Raw genomic sequence first — 26,929 nt, forward strand, 5'->3', positions numbered from 1 at the left:
ATGTATGTAGCTTGCTTTTGATCTTTACTCTCACAGCTAGTCTGTGCTTTGAGTCTCAGATGAGATTTTGGACTTGGACTTTTGGGCAATACTAAACTGTTTAAACTAGGGGATTCTTGGAAATGGATTAAATTTTACGTTGTGAGATACACACAAGATTTGGGGGGCCAGGGGCAGAATGTTATAGTTTAGACATGAGGTGTCTCCAAAAGTTCATGTGTGAGACAACAAAAGAATGTTCAAAGGTGAAATGATTAGATTGTGAGTACTATAACCGAACAATACATTAATGTGATATGGATTAATTGGGTGGCAACTTGTGACTAGAGGAGGTAGGTCACTGGGGGTGTGCCTTTCAGGTATAGATTTTGTCCCTGGTTAACAGAGCGCTCTCTCTGCTTCCTGATTGCCATGTGCTGAACTGCTTTTCTCCACTAGACCATTTTGCTATAATGTTCTGCCTCACTTCAGACCCATAGTTATGCAGTCCATGGATTGAACTGAAACTGTAAGTCAAAATAAACTAAGTTTTCTTTTTAGGGTTTTTCATCATAGCAATGCAAAGCTGATGCAAAACAGGTAGTAAACTCAATGACGTGAATTCTGGTTGAACAATTAATATCTATGAATTGAACACCTAAATCTTTAGCCATGGTGGAATGCAATCGCTAATAGTCCTTCTACAGAAATATTAAAAAAGAAGCCAAGAATTACACAAAAAGTAATTTTCTTTTATAACACCCACAGCTGCTGGTGCAGTGAAATTATGTCATTCTGCCATCACTCTGCCCTTAGCCATCCTGACTCATTCGTTGCATCAGTGATCGCACTGAATTAACATAAATTCGAGACAAAAATCTCTCCATATCATCTAAGGAATATGGAATCATTTATTTTTGTTATGTAACTATTCCCTTATTATTCACTTTTACTAAAGTACACAATGCTCATTTAAAATGATAGTGGTTCTACTTATAGGAGAAACACTGAGACTCGATTCAACACAATGTTTCACAGCTCATACTAAGGAGGCCGTGCTGCCTACATTTGATCATCAGCTCTTACATTTATTAGTTTTATAATTTTTTGTTTGTGCCTCAGTTTCCTATTAGTAAAATGGGAATACTAACAGCACTGCATAGGACCACAGAGGGAATGAAATTAATGAATTCACATAAAGTGCTTAGTATCATGTCCAGGGTATTCAACATCCTCAATAAATGTTAGCCATTGTTACTAGCTCTTATTTTAAATGAAATAAGAATTGACTTGCATGTAATTTGAATTTAAATATTGAATATCATATTAGATGACTTGATAGTGGTTGAGGAAATTTTTAGAGAGCTAAATAAGCATGTTACATATCATTGAGATCCAAGAAAATTTCAAGTCTGAAGTAGAGAAACAAGTTGTTGGTTCTGGTTGTGACTGTGCCACCAACCAGCTGTGTGACTCACTCAGGTCCCCCCTGCCTTTATGTGTTCTACTAGGGACTTTGCTCACATTCTCTGAAGCCCTTTCTGGTCTTTTATCCATCTGCAGGTCCTTGTATGCAATTTATTTATTATTGCTTCTGTCAGTTAAGGAGTACTATTTACACAAATCTGAACATACTGCAAATATAAGTGATTTAACACATTTCCTCATGTGAACACTTTAATGAGACTTCCACTAAATAAGGGTGAGAAAAGTTCCAGTACTTTCCTAGGACTTCATAATACTGTGGTAGTGGGATATAGCCTTTCCTGGGATTGAATACAGGTGGAACTCCTAGTATTGTGACTCTTATTTCTAATCCTGATAGTCTTATCTTAATATGATATCCCATAAACAGCCTTTTAGGAAAAAACAAAATTAGTGGCACATCATTTAAATAAGACTTTAAATACTGACTTTCTATATAAGATTATCTGAACTTTTAAAAAACTTGTTTCATCTGAGATGAATAAAATGAAAACTCATGGAAAATGACAAAATTTCGGTGTTTTATATACTGATTTATTTTAAAGCATAATATATATGTACAATATATATCACAAAGTACCTGATAAAAAATAGTTTGAAATACAATTTTAAGCTCCAAATAAAGCCTCTACTTAGGATAAATACACATATTATTAACCACAAAAGTATAGTTTTAAAGGCAGATTTCAGACCACTTAAGCCATATAATGGCTAATGCTTAAGGACTTTAAAAATGTATATTTATAAAAATTTGAGGAAATGCATCAAAATGTTTGGAAAATATATAAACATTTACCATATAATGCATTATACCTAGAAATGCTTAAATCTGATAATTTATAATATTACCTTACAAAATTATTATTATAAAGTATTCATTATACATTCTGGTATAAACTCTGGTCAAAGTCTGCGACTCTTATTCAAATACAGCCTTCACTAGGCCTGTATAATTTATATTACATTCAGATACATACATACATACATACATACATACATACATAGTACTTTTCCCATGTGTAATGTCTCTTCATAAAAATATATTTGGGCTAAGAACAATCAGAGCATAGCAAAATGCTGCTTTAATTGTTTAATTAAATGTTGTGTATCCACATGATCAGGAAATGCTGCTTCAGACTTCTGAGCAGCAATATAACTTCTCTGTAGATCTCCAATCTGTAAAAAATGCCATAAGAAGAGCAGTATGAGACCAGAAAAAAAAATAAATATGGAAGGGGGGGCGGGGAAAGACATCCTGTCTGCATGCTGTAGAAACTCAAAGGGTCCTTAATAGCAAATTACTCACATATGCCACTTAAATTTTAGAACTCTCTCACCTGGATTATAATTCCATTTTGAGGAATTTGAGAAAGATAAAATAACCTATTATATAAATAATTTATGCTCTATTACAGCTATCTAGTTATGAATTCAGAAACCCTTGTTCCTTTCCCTGTCATTGATAGTACTATAAATATAAAATGACATTCGTATGCCCAAACAACCAGTTTTATACAGCTAAGGAAAAACTATAATGTACCACAAATACATATTTTCATTAGGATATTATCTTTTAAATAGGAAATTCAAGTAAAATTATTATATTTAAGACATAATAATATGCCTCTGAGAGGTTTTAAATAGTGCTAACAATAATATTGGCAAGATGTATGGTTTTAAAAGTTTACAAAAAAGAAAAAAGTTCATTTTCAATAAACTCTGTTAAAGTTCAGCCCAAAGAAAAACACAAAAATATGCTACTGGAATTTGTCTCAATGTTATCGTGATACATGTATTCACCTCTAAAAAGACAACTTTTGGATATAAGCACATGAAAAATCTAGATAGTTCAACTCTGGTAGTTTTGGGGGTAACATATATATGTATTAAAAAGGAATTGTTTCCTTTTAAAAATCATAACATTTCTAATATACTATTTTCTCTTACAGAAATATGGTCTTCTGTTTAAAGAAACACCTTGAGATGTGAATTATTATAATGCGCTGATATTCCTGACAGCAAATAATCAAGTCTTCTCTGTGGCTTAATTAAGCAGCAGCACAGTGCAGTGAAATACCTGGGCACCACTGGAGCTGGGTGTGAATCTGAAACCTGCCACCTCATGTAACTGGGGGTAGGAGGCTCTTAACCTCCATGAGGCTTGGGCTGCATTAGAACATAAGCTTCATAGGATAAATTTACTCATTGCTACATCCTCTACTTCAATGACAGGGCCTGATACATAGCAGAGGCTTTAATAAGTGAAACATCAGTTGCATGAGAAAATGAGTAAGTAAGGATACTGCACATAGGGGATGGGAGAATTTCAGAATTGTATGTAAAGCACCTTGAACAGTGGCTGGTAAACTAATCAATCACTCAAAACATTTCAACACATCAACGATAGCTTATTCTATTTTCAAAACAGAAATGAGTATGCATGGCTTCATATTTATATTATTAAAAAAACAAATATTACATCTTTGGTCAATAAAGACTCTTATTTACATCACAAACATTTTTATCCATTTCCTCATTCTCAAGACTGATTTACCTTCCACGTTAAAGGAGAGTTTCCAAGTAATAGGTAAGATATGCCTTTTGTTGGTTTTCATTTTATTAAAAATGGTACATAATTTCTTTTAGCTTTTGGATTTCACTGATTGGCAACACAGCTGCATTCCCCATATTGTCCATAATTAATATCTCTAATATTCCTAATTTTATAGCAATCATATCAGGACTTGGTGGCAATATGATTTACAAATAATATAAAAGAATTCCTTGCTGTAAAAGCCTTCTACAAATTCCTCCCAAACTAAGAATTACTATAGTATTTCTTCAATGATTAAATATTAAATTTTAAAGTATAAAAGACTTTATGCTTTAAAAACCAATGCTTTAAAAAGCAATTTATAATGGTGTTTAGTCAATATCCAAAGAAAAATTAAAGCTTATTAAGTGAAGATGTTTGTGTATATAAATAAGAACTTAAAAAATTCATTTCTTCCAAACTGAAAAATCAATCTTCTCTTCAGGAACATAAGGTTATAATTTTCTTGTTTATTGTAATTTTTTTAAACCTAAAGACAAGAAATATTGTATAATATAATAAATTAATAAAGAGAATACCTTATCAGATATTGTTGCAAAATTAAAATGGGGTTCATACATATGAGGTGCTAAAGTTGACGCAGTTTGCAAAAGTGCCCTTGCCTATGGAAAAAAAGGAAAAAAAAGGCATATAAGCATACAGCAGTTCTGTATCCGTGATTTCTATTGGTAAAAGAAGCCTTTACTGGGATAGGACCTTAATAAACATGGTGCTGGAGAAATACAGATGTCATTCCTCATGAAATACAGAGACTTTTATTGAAATATAATTAACTACTGATGTCATACAAAATTATGTTAACAGTAAACATTTCAAGAGAGAAAATAAGAGAACTGAAAATTTAGAGCAGATTTAAACCTATTTGAGAACCATTGTCTCATACCATTTCCATTTCAGTTTGACATACAACTTAAAATGTAATCTCAAGGCTTTAAAAAGTCTTCTCAATCCAGGTTTTGTTTCTGGTAACTGATTTAACAGGCTCCAAGTATCTGTGCCCTAAGGCAATAACAACAACAAAAAGACCAAGAATCATAATGAATTTCAAAGCCCACAGCCTTGTGCTGGATGACAGTGAGTGAGCCTTTATGGTGCTGCTAACAAGTTTTCTAGCAATGAAAGATGATAAGCTTTCTGTTCTCTAAAGTATGCAAAACACAAGATTCACATTTTTTGTCCCTTACAGAATCACATATTGCAGAGAGCAGGGAGTGGCACATGATGCTCATACTTGCATAGTTAACACTATAAACCACTCGGTGACACTCCAACTTGTAGCTAAATCCAAAACCCATATCCATGACCTGCCAACAAATTCATGTATTTTTTTAAATGGAAAATAAGAGGATATCAGTTCACATAGGGTGCTGGATAGTAATTTTCTAAATAATGAAGTGCGGTTAGTATAAAATCTTTTACCAGAACATTTCAAATTAATTGTATCCTTGAGAAAATACAGTAAGTAGGAGGGAAAGACAATGACCAAGATGGGGGCAGAGACAATCACAGGAAGTACTTGCCTAACATGAACATGGGCCAAGTTCCAATAGAAAGCGTGCCACTTGAGAATAATGCTTATAAAATACAAATCCATCTTGTTTATTTTGGGAGCATTTATGAAATAATGCTTCAGTCCTTGGTATTTTTGTCATTGTGCTCTGAAGAGCAGGTTTGTGTCCCATGTTTACAGCTCATCATGTCTGTGACCTGAGTAAAGTTACTTACACTCAAATCTCTATGTCCTCCTCTCTGAAGTGGCGGAGTAAGATTTACCCTTAATAACCATGAATATTGTAGGAGTGTATTTTGCATTGTAAACTTTTTTATATATGTAAATAATAGTTCAACTGATTAAGCACAGATCACGTGCTCAAATCCACCAACCACTGTGCCAAGTGCTTTACATAAATGATCGAATCATCACAGAAACACCTTTGGGTAGGCATTATTATTACTTTACTTTTAAAGATCATCCATTTGTTTCACAAATACTGACTAAGCACACAACAGGGGCTGGGCATTTCCTAATGCTGAGAACACACCAGTGACTCGTCAGGTAGGGTTCCTCTTTCATGCAGTCTACATTCTACATGTAAAGAGGGACAGTATCTGGTGCAATGAGAAGCACTGTGAAGTAAAAAATGAAAAGTAGGAAATATTCTAGCCCCCGAGGGTTCCTTTCGATGGTGTTTGAGATGGCCTTTCTAAGGAGGTGGCATTTAAGACCTGAGTGACAAAAAGAAATGTCACTGTAAGACCTAAGGGAAGAACATTCCAGAGGCCCTAAAACAGCATTGCATATCTGCAGAACATCGAGGTAGCCAACATGCCTGGAAGTTAGTGGAAAAGGAGAGGCCAAGGACATGGTCTGAGAAAAGGCAGAGGCCAGTTTATGTGGAGTCTCACAGGTTCAGATTAGCAAGCCAGATTTTTTTTTTTCCAAATTCAGGAGAAATAACTGGAGAATCTTATGCAAAAAAGTAGTAATAAAATAATATTGTTTAATAAAAAATCATGTGGGCTGTTCTGACGAGGATGAATCATAGGGTACATTTACTTGCTGATGTAAGTGGGGGAAAAGACCAGCCAGGAGGCTCTTGTAGTTGTCCTGGCAAGAGATGGCAGCAGGGTGGGGAACAGAAGCCAGGTTCAGGATGGGACTTTTAGGCAGGACTGACAGGACCTGCTGAATATGATGTGGGTGTGAGGGGGCACAAGGAAGAAAAGAGGCGTCAAGGTTGGCTCCCAGGATTCGGGCAGGAACAGCTAGACGGTGGGTCAGGGTGGTGAATCGTGGAACAGTTCACTAACACAGGGAAGACCATGAAGGGACATGTTGTCCTAATAAAATGAAATGTTCTATTTTGGACTCAGAAAGGAAGTAACTTGCCCAGGGTCACACAGCTAATACATGAGAGAGCTGAAATTCAAATCCAGGCCTACTAGACTCTAGAGTTCATTTTAAAATTACATAACAATAGCCACAAATGATGGCTGTTCTGTGAAGAAAGCAGACTGACTGTCGCTCCCTGACCTGTTCAACATGGCCCTTCCGCATCTCCAGCACAGCCAGGTTGTTGTAGGCCTCAGCATGGTTGTTGTTGTTGACCAGAGCTAGCCTGAAGCACTGATGGGCCAAATTCGTATCACCTATTCCCTGGAAAGAGAAGCACACGTTCACATGTCTGAGTACACATGCTTCCTCTTGCCACCTTCTCCCTTCCTTCCTCTATAAATCTTCCCCAAGACATAGAAAAAACAACACACACTGATCAGAGGGGTCACATGTAAATTCTGTGTAAGTGGAAAATGAGCTACAGTGACTCCCAGAAATCTCTCAAATTCTACATGAGACCATCATCACACTTAGATTTATAATAAACACCTGAAAATTTCTTCAAACTAACTCATGCCTACACTTTTTATTACAGAAATTGTATCAAAAGACAACCTACCACAGCTATATGTCCCAAGTTGTACCAGACGTCAGCTGTCTCTTCTTCGTTTTCAGCCAAAGAAAGGGCACGTTCAAATGAGGTCAGAGTCATATCATACTGCTGGGCATAGAAGCAGCACAGCCCCAGATTGTTAAAAAGCTGGCAATTATAAACGCCCATCTGCAGGAGTCGCCTTTTCAAACAGCACAAAGAAAAGTTGTGTCACACCAAATTTATCAATGCTAAGACTTCTTATAACTAGTAATACCCCCACAAAGATTAGAAATGAAAGGTATTATTGTAAGTGAAAAATAATGTTTAAAACAAATATAAAAGCACAGCTTTCATAATAGTTAAAACAACTTCTCTCTATATTTTTCCCCAGAAGCTTTGTTAGAGAACAAAAATAAGAAATAAATAGCCACATAAAGTAAAACCCACACAGCTTTATAGAGCCTTGTTACCCACCAGCATTCATAAGACCTTCTAATCTAATTTGGAGACTATATTTTACCTCTAAGTTTTCAGTGTTGCATCCTATTTTTGGCCATCTGTATTTCATGGTTAAACTGGGCTCACTGACTTCCACTGAGGAAGCCATGACCATCAACAGATCACTACATTATCCACTTAGCTTTTCAACCGTAATTCAAGAACCCCATTTTGACTCTAGGCATTAAAAATCCTAAGTGAGAAAGGACAAGAAAATTCAAAGAAGCAAATGAACATCCAGTCCAGCTGCCCTGAGAAACCCATGACCCATTTTGAGGGTAGGGAGTTGGGTCAGCTGCACATGCACCGTGCAGCATGTGTATATTTTATGTTCTCAACATGTATTTGGAAAGAACCTTTGGCAGCTGCCAGTCATCTCTCCTTCATATTACCCAAGGGCTGAAGTCATAATTTAAAAATGAATTGTAGGCTGTGCACAGTGGCACACGCCCATAATCCCAGAGGCTCGGGAGACTAAGGCAGGAGGATCATGAATTCAAAGCTAGCCTCAGCAACTTAGTGAGGCCCTAAGCAACTCATCAAGACTCTGTCTCTAAATAAAAAATATAAAAATGGACAAAGGCAATCAGTGGCCACCATCTTGGAAAGCTGAAGTATCCACGCCACTCTCCAACAGATTGCAACAACAAAACAGGTGTGTGTCACTCAGCCCATCCCCTATACATCGGGGAATTCGCATACAATCTCTCCTAGGCTTTCCGGGGGAGGGAGTATCAGAGTGAGCCTGCATAAGGACTAGGGGAAAACTAGAGACACCTGACCTTCAACCCCCGCTCCCATCAGCAGCCAAAATGAAACCTGTCTAGCCAGCGCTGGGGGAGGGTTAAGCAGGAAAAATCAAAACGATAGAGTGCTGGGGATTCCAATAGCCAACTGTGTGACCCCTGAGAGCTTGGCTGACTGATTTGCGCGGCCTGACCCGAGGCTACAGAAGGCGTGGCGCCGCAGAGAAGCGATTAATTAGCAAGCAGGGAGAAAAGTGGCTGTGATTCTGTGGAATCCCGCCAGCCAAGCCCGCACTGACCCCTGGGCTGAGTACAGGATTTCAGAGGGGGAAGGAAGCTTTACAGTTCTATCCCCCACAACGGAAGCAAAACAATAGAGTGCCGGGGTTCTCAATAGTCACCCTCCACACCCAACAAACAGCAGGCCCAGAGTACAGTTTGAACTGCCGAGAACCATCACTCAGGGGAAATCTGGTCTAGCAGGAGAAACCAAGACTAGCAGGAGAAACCAGGGGACTAGAGGCAAGGCCCTCACGACTGGGCAGCTGGAAACCGCAGGCCCGCTGGCGACAGTTCACCCACTGCCCGAGTAACTGGGCGGTAGGAGAACGCCCGCTGACGACTGATCACCCGCCCGCAGCCTGTGATACTGGGCAGCTTGAGACCGCCCACCTGCCGAGACAGGGAGCTGAAACCAAACAGGGACAGTCCAGTCACACCCCCCATTAGGACACCCCGGCAAGGAGCATGGGGCCCATCATAGCAGAGTAGTGTCGTCACTGGAGCTCGGACGTAGACAGGGAGCTGAAACCAAACAGGGACAGTCCAGTCACACCCCCCATTAGGACACCCCGGCAAGGAGCATGGGGCCCATCATAGCAGAGTAGTGTCGTCACTGGAGCTCGGATGTAGACAGGGAGCTGAAACCAAACAGGGACAGTCCAGTCACACCCCCCATTAGGACACCCCGGCAAGGAGCATGGGGCCCATCATAGCAGAGTAGTGTCGTCACTGGAGCTCGGAAGTCGGATTTCCTTCCCAGAGGAATCCACGTTAGCAGGCATAGTTTAACAACACAAAGGAGAGACATCAGAGTAATACAGAACCAAAACAAATCTATAGAAGAGAGCAGAAACACGACAATCAAATAGAACTGGAAAGTAACGTGGACAACATGAGAAAACAAGGGAAAAAAGGAGTACAAACAATGCAAGACAACTTAATTCTACAGGAGGACATAGAAACATCAGAAGCAGGGATAGGGAAAGAACTCAAGGCATACCTAACTCGAATGGAAAGGAATATTAGAGAAGACATGAGACAGCAAGTTGAAGCAATAAAAGTATATTTTGAAAATGAATTAAACAAACAAATTCAAATGGCAAAGAACGAGCTCTACCAGGAGATAGAGATCTTAAAAAAAATCAAACAATAATCCTAGAATTGCAGGAAACTATAAACCAAACTAAAATATTACAAATAGACTTGATGAAGTAGAAGTCAGAACATCAGATAATGAAGACAAGGTTTATCAACTTGAAAAGAGTATAGTCAACACAGAAAAGATGCTTAAATCCCACGAGCAATCTATTCAAGAGATATGGGATGTAATAAAAAAACCAAATTTGAGAGTCATCGGGATAGAAGAAGGCACAGAGATTCAAGCCAAAGGAATGGACAGCATATTAAATGAAATAATTGTAGAAAACTTCCCAGAGATGAAAGATGGAATGGATTGCCAAATCCTGGAAGCCTACAGGACCCCAAACACTCAGAACCATAATAGACCAACTCTAAGACACATAATTATGAAGATAGCCAACGTACAGAACAAGGAGAGAATATTAAAAGCTACAAGAGAAAAGAAGCAGATTACATTCAGGGGTAAACCAATTAGGTTAACGACTGACTTCTCATCACAGACATTGAAAGCGAGAAGATCCTGGAACAATGTATTTCAAACGCTGAAAAATAATGGATTCCAACCAAGAATACTGTATCCAGCAAAACTGAGCTTCAGATTTGACAACGAAATTAAAATCTTTCTCGATAAACAAAAGCTAAAAGAATTTGCAGCAAAAAAACCAGCACTGCAAAGCATTTTGAGCAAAATACTAAAAGAAGAGGAATTGAAAAATAATGCCCAAAACTAACAGCAGGAGGTATCTCAGTAAAGGGGGAGGAAAATAACCAAAAAGTAAAACTAGCCAAACTAAAATAAATAAATAAAGAAGCATGACTGGAAGTACAAATCATATCTCAATTGTAACCTTAAATGTTAATGGCCTAAACTCACTGATCAAGAGACATAGGCTAATAACCTGGATCAAAAAAACAAATCCAACAACATGCTGCCTTCAGGAGACTCATATGATAGAAAAAGACATACACAGGCTGAAGGTAAAAGGTTGGGAAAAATCATACCACTCACATGGCCCTCGGAAGCAAGCAGGAGTGGCCATACTCATATTGAATAAAATCAACTTCAAACCTAAGTTAATCAAGAAGGATAAAGAAGGACACTATATACTGTTAAAAGGAACCATCCACCAACAAGACATAACAATTATCAATTTGTATACACCAAACAATGGAGCTGCAACGTTCATAAAACAAACTCTCCTCAAGTTCAAGAGTCAAATAGACCACAACACAATAATTATGGGTGACTTCAACACACCTCTCTCACCATTAGACAGATCCTCTAGACAAAAACTGAATAAAGAAACTATAGAACTCAACAGCACAATCAATAACCTAGACTTAACCGACATATATAGAATATATCAACCATCATCAAGTGGATACACGTTCTTCTCAGCAGCACATGGATCCTACTCAAAGATAGACCATATATTATGCCATAAGGCAACTCTTAGTAAATATAAAGGCGTGGAGATAATACCATGCACCATATCTGATCATAATGGAATGAAATTGGAAATCAATGATAAAAGAAGGAAGGAAAAATCCTACATCACATGGAAAATGAACAATATGTTATTGAATGATCAATGGGTTACAGAAGACATAAAGGAGGAGATGAAAAAATTCTTAGAGTCAAATGATAATACAGTCACAACATACCGAAATCTATGGGACACAATGAAAGCAGTTTTAAGAGGGAAATTCATTTCTTGGAGTTCTTTCCTCAAAAAAAGAAAAAATCAACAAATAAATGAACTCACACTACACCTCAAAAACCTAGAAAAGGAAGAGCACAACAACAGCAAATGTAGTAGAAGACAAGAAATAATTAAAATTAGAGCAGAAATCAATGAAATTGAAATAAAAGAAACCATTGAAAAAATTGATAAAACTAAAAGTTGGTTCTTTGAAAAAATAAATCAGATAGACAAGCCCTTAGCCATGCTAACGAAAAGAAGAAGAGAGAGAACTCAAATTACTAACATACGGGATGAAAAAGGCAATATCACAACAGACACTACAGAAATACAGAAGATAATTAGAAAGTATTTTGAAACCCTATATTCCAATAAAATAGAAGATAGTGAAGATATCGATAAATTTCTTAAGGCATATGATTTGCCCAGATTGAGACAGGAAGACACACACAATTTAAACAGACCAATAACAAAGGAAGAAATAGAAGAAGCCATCAAAAGACTTCCAACCAAGAAAAGCCCTGGACCGGATGGGTATACAGTGGAGTTCTACAAAACCTTCAAAGAAGAATTAATACCAATACTTTTCAAGCTATTTCAGGAAATAGAAAAAGAAGGAGCTCTTCCAAATTCATTCTATGAGGCCAACATCACTCTGATCCCAAAACCAGACAAAGACACTTCAAAGAAAGAAAACTACAGACCAATATCTCTAATGAACTTGGATGCAAAAATTCTCAATAAAATTCTGGCGAATCGAATACAAAAACATATCAGAAAACTTGTGCACCATGATCAAGTAGGATTCATCCATGGGATGCAAGGCTGGTTCAATATACGGAAATCAATAAATGCTATTCACCACATCAATAGACTTAAAGACAAGAACCATATGATCATCTCGATAGATGCAGAAAAAGCATTTGACAAAGTACAGCATCCCTTTATGTTCAAAACACTAGAAAAACTAGGGATAACAGGAACTTACCTCAACTTTGTAAAAGCTATATATGCTAAACCTCAGGCTAGCATCATCCTAAACGGAGAAAAACTGAAGGCATTTCCTCTAAAATCTGGAACAAGACAGGGATGCCCTCTATCACCACTTCTATTCAATTTAGTTCTCGAAGTACTAGCCAGAGCAATTAGACAGACAAACGAAATTAAAGGCATAAAAATAGGAAAAGAAGAAATTAAATTATCGCTATTTGCGGATGACATGATAATATACTTAACAGACCCAAAAGGGTCTACAAAGAAGCTGCTAGAGTTAATAAATGAATTCAACAAAGTGGCAGGTTATAAAATCAACACGCATAAATCAAAGGCATTCCTGTATATCAGCAACAAAACCTCTGAAATGGAAATAAGGAAAACCACTCCATTCACAATATCCTCAAAGAAAATAAGATACTTGAGAATCAACCTAACAAAAGAGGTGAAAGATTTATACAATGAAAACTACAGAACCCTAAAGAGAGAGAGAGAAGAAGATCTCAGAAGATGGAAAAATGTACCCTGTTCATGGATAGACAGAACTAACATCATCAAAATGGCGATATTACCAAAGTTCTCTATAGGTTTAATGCGATGCCAATCAAAATCCCAATGGCATTTCTTGTAGAAATAGATAAAGCAATCATGAAATTCATATGGAACAACAAAAGACCCAGAATAGCAAAAGCAATTCTAAGCAGGAAGTGTGAATCTGGAGGTATAGCGATACCTGAGTTCAAACTGTACTACAAAGCAATAGTAACAAAAACAGCATGGTACTGGTACCAAAACAGGCAGGTGGACCAATGGTACAGAATAGAGGACACAGAGACTAATCCACAAAGTTACAATTATCTTATATTTGATAAAGGGGCTAAAAACATGCAATGGAGGAAGGATAGCATCTTCAACAAATGGTGCTGGGAAAATTGGAAATCCATATGCAACAAAATGAAATTGAATCCCTTTCTCTCGCCAGCCACAAAAGTTAACTCAAAATGGATCAAGGAGCTAGATATCAAATCAGAGACACTGCGTCTGATAGAAGAAAAAGTTGGCTACGATCTACATATTGTGGGGTCCGGCTCCAAATTCCTTAATAGGACGCCCATAGCCCAAGAGTTAATAACAAGAATAAACAAATGGGACTTACTTAAACTAAAAAGTTTTTTCTCAGCAAGAGAAACAATAAAAGAGGTAAATAGAGAGCCTACATCCTGGGAACAAATTTTTACCCCTCACACCTCAGATAGAGCCCTAATATCCAGAATGTACAAAGAACTAAAAAAATTAAACAATAAGATAACACATAACCCAATCAACAAATGGGCCAAGGACCTGAACAGACACTTCTCAGAGCAGGACATATAAGCAATCAACAAGTACATGAAAAAATGCTCACCATCTCTAGCAATCAGAGAAATGCAAATCAAAACCACCCTAAGATACCATCTCACTCCAGTAAGATTGGCAGCCATTAGGAAGTCAAACAACAATAAGTGTTGGCGAGGATGTGGGGAAAAGGGTACACTTGTACACTGCTGGTGGGACTGCAAAATGGTGAGGCCAATTTGGAAAGCAGTATGGAGATTCCTGGGAAAGCTGGGAATGGATCCACCATTTGACCCAGCTATCGCCCTTCTCGGACTATTCCCTGAGGACCTTAAAAGAGCGCACTATAGGGATACGGCCACAGCAATGATTATAGCGGCACAATTCACAATAGCTAGACTGTGGAACCAACCTAGATGCCCTTCAATAGATGAATGGATAAAATAATGTGGCATCTATACACAATGGAGTATTATGCAGCACTAAGAAATGACAAAATCATTGAATTTGCAGGGAAATGGATGGCATTAGAGCAGATTATGCTAAGTGAAGTTAGCCAAGCCCTAAAAAACAAATGCCAAATGTCTTCTTTGATATAAAGAGAGCCACTAAGAACAGAACAGGAAGAGCATGAGGAAAAGACTAACAGTAAACAAAGACGAATGGGGGGAGAGAAAGGGAGAGAGAATGGAAAGCATATGGAAATGGTAGGAGACCTTCAATGATACACAAAATTATAAGAGGTTATGAGGGGCAAGGGGGAGGGGGGAAAAAAGGGAGAGAATTGAACAACAGCAGAGGAGGTAGAGAGGGAAGATGGGAGGGGAGGGGAGGGGAGTGGGGATAGTAGGGGATAGGAAAGGTAGCAGAATACAACAGTCACTAATATGCCATCATGTAAAAATGTGAGTATGTAACAGATGTGATTCTGCAACCTGTATTTGGGGTAAAAAAGGGAGTTCAAAACCCAATTGAGTCAAATGTATGAAAGATGATATATCATGAGCTCTGTAATGTTTTGAACAATCAATAAAAAAAATTAAAAATATATATATATAAAAATGGACTGGGGGTGTGGCTCAGTGGTTAAGTGCCCCTGAGTTCAATCCCTGGCACACATACACAAAAGAATTTTAGATGTCACATATAGGATAAAATAAGTATTAACTCAAAAGAGAACCAGTAGCATATTTTACTTAGACTTCGAAAAAAAAATATTTGCAAAACAAATTGATAACATTTCACAAGCAGATGATTCTGTTTCAGGTCCTCATCAAGGTTCAGAACACGGAGTCCACTGTTCCTTGCAAATTTCTTCACTGTTTCTACTCTCCGTATCTTTGTGATTCAGTGGTATTCACGGATGCAGTGATGATGAGAAGCATTTTAAGTAATTTAAATGCTATTGTTTGTTGATGAAATGGCTAACTTATACAGTGAGTCAAAAACACAATCATCTGGGTACGGTTCTTCAAAGTGCCAACATCTGATCATTTTCAAATTATTGATTGTCCCTTTAATGCTCATAAAGCATCTGAGTAATGGAATTTTTAGATTCATATACACATTATAGTTCATTTATCTTCATTACTGTTTTGCCAATATTTCATGAAAGTAGTTTTACAGATTGAATGTAAAGCATACCTGTAAAACCGAAGAGCTATTTCTGGTTGATCAGAATAAAAGTGGTTGCTTCCAATGCAAGCAATGGCTTCCATGTGAGTATTATCTTGTTTTAAAACCTCTTTGTAGTATTCAGCTGCTGATGAACCATTGTTCATTTCCTGCTCAAGACAAAAGAGCAATACTGTATTAATATTGGACAAGAAATTTTTTGTCTCACCAATTTAAGTTTATTCATTCGGCAAACGTTTACTGAGAGTCTGTCATGTGCTAGACTCTATTCTAGGCCCTAGGGACATGACAGGAATAAAAAGATCAAGTCGGGCTGAGGTTGTGGCTCAGTAGTAGAGTGCTTGCCTAGCATGTGAGAGACCCTGGATTCAATCCTCAGCACCACATAAAAATATATAAATAAATAAATAAAATAAAGGTATTGTTTCAAGCTACAACTAAAAAATAAAATATTAAAAAAAAAAGGATGAAGTCACTGTCCTTAAGGAGTTTACAGCTGGTGGAGAAGACAAACAAATAGATATATAATGTCAGGTGAGGATGAGTGATATGAGGAAAAACAAAACAGGGCAGGACTGAGGGAGGAAGGGAGGGAGGGAAGGAGGGAGAGTCATGCTTCAGAAGGGTGATCATCTTGAAGGAGGGGCTATTTGAACAGAGTTTGGACCTGAGCACACCTGGGCGAAGCTCACTCAGGCAGAGAAACTAGCAAATATATGCTGCTGAGAGGGAAGCACTTAGAAAAACCACACAAATGCAGTGAGGCTGGAAAGAGGGAGAGTAGTACAGGAGACTAGAGAGGCTGTCAGGGCCTTTGTCAGGCATGGGAGGAGCTTCAGATGTTTTTCCTTCTAAATTGAGAGAAAGTTATTAGAGAATTAAAAGCAGAGGAGTGACATAATCATACTGTATTCACATTTTTAAAGAATAATTTGCCTGGTAAGCACAGGACAAACCCAAATAGGGAAGAGCAGCAGCAAGGAGACCAAGAATTCAGGAAAGAAATGATGGCAAACCAAATTTCTGAAATACATATACAATTAAAGCTGAAGCCACCTTCTACAGTTTTTATATATGCTTTCTAAATACTGATAATCATAAATGCATTTATTATTATTAGAATCATCATCATCATCATCATCATCATCATTTGTGAGATGGGGCCCAGGCTGGCTGAGTATTATCAATGAATGCTACATATCTCAAATACACTCTCAAGGTCTAGTTCAGGTTCCACACCCTTCATTAAGATTAATTATGCTGTGCCCTCACTGCACAGGGCTCTCTTCCGCCTCTCATCTTACATGACATTTATCATGACTTATGCACTTATTCTTATTAGGATTCAATTTTGTGAGATTTTAATCATATTTTATCAAATCTAAGTGAGTCCACCAATTCTAAGCAGCACCATACAATGCTTCTTTAAACATAAGAATTTTTATTTGATACTCATTTTGACATTTTATTTGATACTCAGACCTAAACTGTATCCCCATACCATTCTTTTGCCTTCTTTATATGAGGTAGATATGCAAAGTAAGTTGGACGTAATATTTCCTCATATTCAGAGGCAGTCTTCTGACTCCCTTTCTGATCTGGTCATCCAGGCCCAGGATTTTCCACACAGTGTCTCACATTGGCAATACAGCTTTTCTTTCTTTTTTAAATTTTATTTTTACTGATGATTAATAATTGTGTGTTTATATGGGGTACAATGTGATCCTTTGATATGTGTATGCATTATGGAATGTACAAATCAAGCTAATAACATATATGCATCATCTCATATACTCCTCATTTCTTTGTGCATAGAACATTTAAAAGCTACTCGCAACATTTCTTAAAAGTGTGCCCCACTATGTCCCCAAGATTTTCTTCCAGGCTATGGACCCTCATTTTGCTGTACTGATGCCTGTGCTTTCTTGATCTTACCAGCAGGTGTCAACAAGAGCTTTCAGGCAACAAGCAGAAACAATTACCACGTTCACCAACTACCACGTTCACTATCTAAAGTACGATGCTGCCAAGAATAACTATCAAGTTCCCATATAAGCAGACTGTGACAACTACATGACAACTGCCACTTGGCCACAAACCATTAGAAGATGCTACCTACTCTAAGAGGCACCCCAATCTCAGAGATGTCAAAATGTGGAAAACATATGTTCTTTAGAATCTATAAAATTTGATAATTTCTTTGCAACCAAGACCACGTGGTGTACCTTTTCCTTAGTGCTAAATTTAGTGCTTCTAGATACTGGAAAATTAATAAATCATAATTAAACAACTTCCAAAATTGTCTGAATTTCTCACGTTTCCACAATAACAGAGGTTCTCAAACTTTTTGATCTTAAGATCCCTTCAAAGTCTTAAAAGTTGCTAAGAATCCCAAAATTTTGTTTATGAAGGTCATATTTGAAAATATTTATTAATTCATTCCATATAATATGTAATAAAACTATTAATATTCTTACAAAAATAATGGACTCTCCTGAATGGAGAAGGTTTGTAGGTTGTCCAATCATGTCTCCATACATGATAGATTTGCCAAACTGAGAGAGACTATTAAGTCCTTTGGTCAGAGATCTAATGCCACTCTGCCAATTCTGTTTTTATCAATAATAAAGTCAATGAATAAAGTTAACACCAAAAGTGAAAAAACAAGCTGCATATTAGAATGTATCAAATGATTCTGTTTATGGCTAAAACCTGTATAAACTGTATGTGTGCCTTTATATAAAGAAATAATTTTTCACTCTTAATGAAGTTAATGGTTTGTCTTCTATTTGTTTAAATCTCGTGGCTATCCCTCAGTTGGTTCTCAATTTGGAGGACTGATGGGCACAGAAATTAATTTATGTAATTTCAAGGAATTTTAGATTTGAAATTAGCAACTTCACATGTAGTTTTTCAATTAAGTTTTATAAACATAAAATAATTTACCTATGCTAAATAAGTTTATATACTACAAAAGGGTACAAAATTAAAAGAAGCCCAAATCCTAGTTGACAGAAGCTGTTAATCATTTCTTGGGTATCCTTTAAGAAATTTTGTTCATATAAAGAAACATACAAAATCATTCTGTAGATTCCAATATACAGTTTAAATTAGTGTCGTGGCACTCTTTCTATATCAAAACATAGAAATTCACTTTATTACATTTTATATGAAGTAGATACTCTGTACAATACTCCATCAATACATAGACCATAATTTATTTAACCAGTCCCCTTTTGATGAACCTTAGTTTATTTCCATTTCCCTTTAGAATACTTACATACTTGACCGATGGACAAAAATTAGTTTATGCAATTAATATTCTATAAAATCATTTGAATATATCTTTGTGTGCCTGTATGAAAAGACTCTTAAGCAAAATTCCTGGAAGTAAAATTGCCCATGCACTTTTTAAAGTGTCATGGCAGTTGCAAACACCCTCCTAATGGGCTGTATCAAAGTACACTCCCACCAGCAATGCTCATGTGTGGAGCCTGTTCTCCACACCCTTGACACCACAGAACTTCTTCATCTCTGCCAACCCAATTAAGCGAAACACAGCATATCACTGTTGTTTTAGTCTTTATTTCTTTAGTTACAACAGAGGTTAGAAATTGAACACATCAGATATTTCTTTTTCTATGAGTTTCCAATTTACTTCCTTTGCCCGTTTTCTATGCTATCCTATCTTTTATCTTTTTATCAGTGGCATTTTATGCAGATATAACAGAATACCACCAACTGGTAATTTTAATGAACAGAAATTTATTTGGCTCTTGGTTCTGCAAGCTGAGAAGTCCCAAATCAAGGCTCCACATCTGGTGAGGGCTTTCTTGCTGCATCATAACATGGCAGAAGGCATCACAATGGGGCAGCATGGAGTAGTAGGGACCAGGCAGTCAGACAAAGGCCAAACTCATTCTTTTATCAGGAACCTACTTACAATAATAGCAATTAATCCATTCTTGAGGACATCCCTCTTTGCCTAGACACTTCTTAAAAGCCCCACCTCTCCACTGTTGCATGGGATTGTTTCTAACAAATAAACTTTGGGGGACACATTCAAACCTACAGTAGTACATGAGGGGGTTGGGTAGGAAACTGCCTGGATCTGGAGGCAGACATATGGCTCAAGGATCCCTGGGCACCAACTTTGCTTTCTCATTCCAGGTGACATGAGCCCATGCTGATATTGTCTTTAGTTCAAAAACCAGAAAAGTCCTGTCTTCATAAACACACATGGAACATACATGGATCAATTAAGTTCTTCCAGATGGATATCATAAAGCTCTAAGTATGAAAAGCTATCGGTGTAGTCAAAATGAAGCTAGAAGGGCTGGGGGCATAGTTTAGTGGTACTGTACTTGCCTAGCATGTTTGAAGTCCTGAGTTTGATCCCCAGCATCACAGGGGCGGGGGTGTGTAGGGTACTTTGGGGGAGCTGGAGCTTGGCTGTTGTCTCATCTCTGGGAGGTGATTTCTCATCTCTAGGAAGGCTGACAAGAAAACAAAAGCCTATGGAAAAGCCACAAGATACATTGATCCAAAACTTCTCTAAGGAAGCATCTACTTTCCATAGTGTTTACATTCTTGATTAAATAAGCATATATGAGGGCATGTGTATGGACATTTGTTTATATGTGTGTGAGATTTGTAAAAAGGTAAAATAAAACCAAAGTTTGGCTTTATTTAAATTTTTGTTTTTGCTATTTAGTAAACTTAACTTTTATTTTCTCAAACTTATCAGTCTCTCCTATTAAGTCTTTCTGATTGTCATGTTTAAAAAACTCCCTCATTCCAACTTATACAAATAATGCATCTGTTTTTTCTTTTGGAACTTTCACAGTTTCACTTTTTGAAATTTTAACTTTTTCTTTCTGTTGTTTGTGTCGTTTCGTTGTTGTTGTTGTTGTTGTTTGTTGGTTGGTTGGTACTGGGGATTGAATCAGGAGTGCCCTATCACTGAATTACATTCCTAATCCTTTTTCAAATTTATTTAAAATTTTTTAACTCACTAAGTTGCCCAGGATGGGCAGGAGCTTAAGATTTCCTGCATCAGCCTCCCAAATTGCTGGGATTACACCCACACACCACCCACACACCTAGAAGTAGTAATGGATTTTTTTTAGTAAAAGAAATCATTACTCGTCCACTGTAATTTTAAACTATTTAATAATCCAATAATCCACCTGGCTTCTTAGGCAATATTTATCACATCTTTAATTTTCACATGTATGAATAAATACAGACTATTTTGGTCCATTAACTTATTCCTGTATCAGAACTGTTTAAATTACACCAGATTTCATTAATGTAGATTTAAAAATAACATTTTTAAGTATGTAAATGTTATTTCAAGTAAATGAGAAACTTAATACAATCTCAGTGGTTTTCTAGCAGTTATTTTTGAACTAATTCACAAAACACTATCTATCTATACTTAGGTCTTAATTATTTAAAGTGAAATTGCAAATACGGAAATAAATGTTGCTCTGCTTCTCAAACTCTGTTATGCCTCAGAATCCCCCTAATGAGCCTGTTAAAAATACAAATAAACACCTGAGTCTCCCTTTCCAGGACTTCTGATTAGTAGGAAGAGGATGGGTTGTACTTCTTACACATTCCCAGGGTAATTTTCACCCACAGTGAAGTTCAGAAAGCCACCAGAATAACCTTTTAAGAATTAGGTTTCTAATCTCAAACCCCTTTCAATAAAGAACAACTAAAATAAGGGCTGGTCTCTCAAACAAAATGCCTCAAGAAAAATTAAAACCACCAAAAAACAATTTAGCAAAGAGAAATCAATTTTTAACAGTATCTGTACAAAACAAGCAGTGAACCGAAGGCAGTACAACATGTTCATTTTAAAACAGGCAACATTTAAAAGATATAATACCAACATGAAAGTGGTAAATAAAAAAGAAGTGAACATAACGGAAGAGAATTCCCTCCAGAGAATAGCAAGACGCACATAATAAAAGTCCCTAAAGGCACTTGCAGTGTAGGTCACAAGACTACGGAACAAACTACACTAATTAACTCTAAATCCATCCTCATGTAAGAGAAAAGAATCTGCTGGAAATCTGCCTTTGGTGTAGTCAGCTTCAGCAGAAAGGAAATGAACTGTGCACATCCAAGGGAAAATACTGCACCCAACTATTTCACATCTGTGCTTAGCCCTTGATCACCCTACCTACAGGACAACATATTGTCCCTGCAGTTAGGATGCTTCCCTTTCTAATTCCTTTTTCCTGAAGTTTAAACTCAACTCAGAACAGCAAAAGAAAGAGGCAGCTGATAAAGACTGCCCCAGAGCCACTCCCTATCCCAGCCATAGCAACAGTCACTATGACAGGCTTGGGAGAAATTCTTCTGAACAGCAGAAGAATTATCAGCAACCGCATGTTAAAGATGCAATTGTCCTGAAGCCCTTTCTGCTAGCACTCACTTTCTAAAAAGCAAGGTGTGAAAAAGGACTGAGAAGTACAAAAGGGAAAGCCAAAAGGTCCAAGGGTGCCAATGGCATCGGGAAATCACCAATGGAAGCAGCATGAATTTCACTGATTTCGAAAACTGATTCCATTTTATATCTTTTCTAAGCTTCTTGGTCAAAGCTTTGTTCATATTCAATAACTAAACAAAAATATTGATACAAGTATTTATATTGACCGATCCAAATCTTCTATGTATCTATCAAAATTATATCTATCCAAATTATACTTCAAAAGGAAAATACATTTTATAGGTAATTAAAAACAATATTTCTCATTTAAAAAGTAAAATACACAATCATGGAAAATTTTGAAAGCATAAAAAATAAATAAATGTCAATCCTACACTATAACCCAGATATACCAACTATTACAACCTACAACTATTTTTCAGCAAAATTTTAAAATCTCATACCTAGCATTTTCTAGAAATGTAAAGAGAACTGAGGTGCACCTGTTCAGCATTGTACTGGAAGTTCTAAACATAATGATATATTTTTTAAAAGCAATAAGAATAACTGAAGAAACAAAACTGTATTTGCACACAATGATTAGTTTATTTACTTAGAATATCAAAGAGAATCTATGGACAAGGTCATAAAATTTAAATAGTAGAATCAAATCAACTTTTAAGAAGTAATACATTCACCAGAAATAATCAAATAGAAACTATAAGAGAAAAAAATAGGGACTCCATTCACAGTTATACCTGGGAATACACCTGTACAGAAAAGTCCTGAATCTGCTATCCTTGGAAAGGCTCATGCCTGGGAACTCACTTGGTTCCCTACATCAGTATACACTTTCTCCAAATAACATGAGCAGTTTGCTACACCTAAACTCTTGGTACAAGCAGTATGGTTTTTGCTGAATACCTGTTTACTTGTGGGAGTCTGGAACTCTGATACTTGGTAGGCAGAAGTGTCTAAAAGATCAGCGCCCAACAGTGACATCGTATACTGAGTCTCTTGTGTGCTTCCCTGCCATACAACACTTCTCAGAGTTATCACAGCTTACTACAAGAGGTGTCACCTGTGTGACTCCACTGGGAGACTCTTAGAAGCTGGTAACCAGTCATCCTCTGAACTTTGGCCCATTCATCTTCCCTTTTACTGATTTTGCTTTTGTATTCTTTTGTTCTAGTAAATCATAGCTGTAAATATAATTGTTTGCTGAGTCCTGGGAACCCTAGGAAATCATTGAATCTCAGTGTGGTTTGGGGGACCCCCGCAACAGCCTCTTTCAGGGGATAATTACAAAAACTTCCTGAAAAAAAAATACCAATGCTTGAGAAAGGAAGAAAGGCAACGTATCTGCCCAGCCTCCACATATTCAAAGTAATTCCAGTCAACATGCCTATAAGGTATTTTTATTGTTCTTGTAAGTCAACCTTAAAACCAATATGGACTAGCAAAGAGTCAAAAATAACCAACTGTGAAGAAGAAAAACAAGGTGGTAGAATTTACCAATCTGATTTTAAGAATTAGGATAAAGCTGTAATAATTAGGTAGCAGGGAAGATAACTAAGTGAAACTTACCATAGAATAAGACAAAATGACTCTAAAATTTATAACAATAAGGAAAAGTACAAAGACACTTCTGATAAAGATGAACCCTACCAGATGGTCAGTATCATACAGATATAAAAATTAAGCTGATACCATATTGGTACAAAGATGGACAAATAGGCCAAAGGAAAAGAGTAGAAAGACCCAATGTACCCCCACCATAAATGGGAAAAAATTATATTTGAGGTTACAGATTTTGGGGAAAGACTGACAAATAAGGTGTGGCAACAGGTCCACAAGGAAAATAATTTAAATCAGTATCATGTACCATTCTCTATACTCTTCTGTGAATCTGAAATGCCTCATAATAAAAACAGCTTGACTAAATGCAGACACTAAAATCTCTTATTCTACCAGTGAATCACAGGCCAACAATCAAAATTTTATAAACTGCTCTTCCTAACCCCTATTTAGTTAGCACATAACCTCAATTTTATATCAACTTTTAAAATACTATGAGCCTTACCTCATAGATCCTGGCAATTCCACAAAGCAGGCTTACTTCTCCTGGAAACTTATCTAAGCCTTGTTTGAAAAGATTTAAAGCAGTCACAGGTTGATCCAATGAGATGTAAACCTAAAATCCAGATACATTTCAATAAAAGAATCAGCTCTTAAAATAAGAGTATTTGTATAGCAAGTTTATAATTATTCATTAGTGACAACTTATCTTCTAGATATTAAGTAAAAAAAATTTTCATAAATATGTAGAATTTCCAATAATGACAGCTTTATCTCCACATGTTGTACATAAAACATTCATTCATTCATTTCTCCACCAAGTACTAATTATAGGCTTACTGTTGTCACAGGGACTGAGCAGTAACTAGACAGGAAAGGATCCAGGGGAGATCCTTCTAATAGAACAGACACAGGCATGGTCATAAGCTGGCATTAAGGAACTAATTAGGAGGCTGAAGCTAAAGATGCGAGGGAAGGAGCGGATGACCCATGAAGCAAGGCCTGAGGAAACAACAGTAGAGAGGGTGGTTTTTGAGAAGACCCTTCCAAAGTAGAAGGAGACAGGTTTGTGAGGCATGGGGTGAGGGGGTTGAGTAAGTTAGCACTTGAGGGTGTCCACTTATTAGCAATTAGACAATTAGCATGGAAACACCTATACTTAATAGGAATTTCTAAAATAGAAAATTATGTTTTTATGTATAGAAACATAATATTTTAGTACTTGTCTTCATGATTTTATATCCAGTTTTTCTTTTTTTTTTTTTTTATTGGTCGTTCATAACATTACATAGTTCTTAATACATCATATTACACGGTTTGATTCACGTGGATTATGAACTCCCCCTTTTACCCCGTATACAAATTGCTGTATCACATCAGTTTCCCTTCCATTGATTGACATATTGCCTTTCTAGTGTCTGATGTATTCTGATGTCTGTCCTATTCTCTACTATCCCCCCTCCCCTCCCCTCCCCTCCCCTCCCCTTTTCTCTCTCTACCCCTTCTACTGTAAATCATTTCTTCCATTTGTATTATCTTGTCTTACCCCTCCTTTCCTCTTGTATGACATTTTGTATATCCCTGAGGATCGCCTTCCATTTCCATGCAATTTCCCTTCTCACTCCCTTTCCCTCCCACCTCTCATCCCTGTTTAATGTAAATCTTCTTCTCAAGCTCTTCGTCCCTACCCTGTCCTTGTTTACTCCCCTTATATCAAAGGAGTCATTTGGTATTTGTTTTTTAAAGATTGACTAGCTTCACTTAGCATAATCTGCTCTAATGCCATCCATTTCCCTCCAAATTCTATGATTTTGTCATTTTTTAATGCAGAATAATACTCCATAGTATATAAATGCCACATTTTTTTTATCCATTCATCTATTGAAGGGCATCTAGGCTGGTTCCACAGTCTTGCTATCGTGAATTGAGCTGCTATGAACATCGATGTAGCAGTGTCCCTGTAGCATGCTCTTGTTAGGGCTTTAGGGAATAGACCGAGAAGGGGAATAGCTGGGTCAAATGGTGGTTCCATTCCCAGCTTTCCGAGAAATCTCCATACTGCTTTCCAAATTGGCTGCACCAATTTGCAGCCCCACCAGCAATGAACAAGAGTGCCCTTTTCCCCACATCCTCTCCAGCACTTATTGTTGTTTGACTTCCTAATGGCTGCCAGTCTTACTGGAGTGAGATGGTATCTTAGGGTAGTTTTGATTTGCATTTCTCTGACTGCTAGCGATGGTGAGCATTTTTTCATGTACGTGTTGATTGATTGTATGTCCTCCTCTGAGAAGTGTCTGTTCAGGTCCTTGGCCCATTTATTGATTGGGTTATTGTCTAATTTTTTGAGTTCTTTGTATATTCTGGTTATTAGGGCTCTATCTGAAGTGTGTGGAGTAAAGATTTGTTCCCAGGATGTAGGCTCCCTGTTTATCTCTCTTATTGTTTCTTTTGCTGAGAAAAAACTTTTTAGTTTGAGTAAGTCCCATTTGTTGATTCTATTTGTTAACTCTAGCGCTATGGGTGTCCTATTGAGGAATTTGGAGCCCGATCCCACAGCGTGTAGATCATAACCAACTTTTTCTTCTATCAGATGCCATGTCTCTGATTTAATATCAAGCTCCTTGATCCATTTTGAGTTAACTTTTGTGCACGGCGAGAGATAGGGATTCAGATTCATTTTGGTGCAAATGGATTTCCAATTTTCCCAGCACCATTTGTTGAAGATGCTATCCTTCCTCCATTGCATGCTTTTAGCCCCTTTATCAAAAATAAGATAGTTGTAGTTTTGTGGATTGGTTACTGTGTCCTCTATTCTGTACCATTGGTCCACCCGCCTGTTTTGGTACCAGTACCATGCTGTTTTTGTTACTATTGCTCTGTAGTATAGTTTGAAGTCTGGTATCGCTATACCACCTGATTCACACTTCCTGCTTAGTATTGTTTTTGCTATTCTGGGTCTTTTATTATTCCATATGAATTTCATGATTCTTTTATCGATTTCTATAAGATATGCTGTTGGGATTTTGATTGGCATTGCATTGAACTTATATAGGACTTTTGGTAATATC

At 37.0% G+C, this 26,929-nt stretch overlaps 1 protein-coding gene across 1 annotated transcript in view; it reads right to left on the reverse strand.

The window, feature by feature from the left end:
• Nucleotides 1-2,006: 2,006 nt before the first annotated feature.
• The window catches only part of Ttc8 (tetratricopeptide repeat domain 8), a 62,190-nt gene continuing 37,267 nt past the window's right edge, over nucleotides 2,007-26,929 (reverse strand). Inside the window, exons 9-14 of the mRNA XM_077799730.1 lie at nucleotides 24,367-24,477; nucleotides 15,851-15,990; nucleotides 7,534-7,708; nucleotides 7,113-7,235; nucleotides 4,597-4,680; nucleotides 2,007-2,640 (exon numbers count right to left, since the gene is read on the reverse strand). Of these exons, the coding sequence (XP_077655856.1) occupies nucleotides 2,524-2,640; nucleotides 4,597-4,680; nucleotides 7,113-7,235; nucleotides 7,534-7,708; nucleotides 15,851-15,990; nucleotides 24,367-24,477 (750 nt within the window). The 3' untranslated portion in view covers nucleotides 2,007-2,523. The remainder of the gene's footprint in view (nucleotides 2,641-4,596; nucleotides 4,681-7,112; nucleotides 7,236-7,533; nucleotides 7,709-15,850; nucleotides 15,991-24,366; nucleotides 24,478-26,929) is intronic.

The sequence above is a fragment of the Urocitellus parryii genome, chromosome 6 (assembly GCF_045843805.1).
Source record: "Urocitellus parryii isolate mUroPar1 chromosome 6, mUroPar1.hap1, whole genome shotgun sequence".
Taxonomy (NCBI): domain Eukaryota; kingdom Metazoa; phylum Chordata; class Mammalia; order Rodentia; family Sciuridae; genus Urocitellus; species Urocitellus parryii.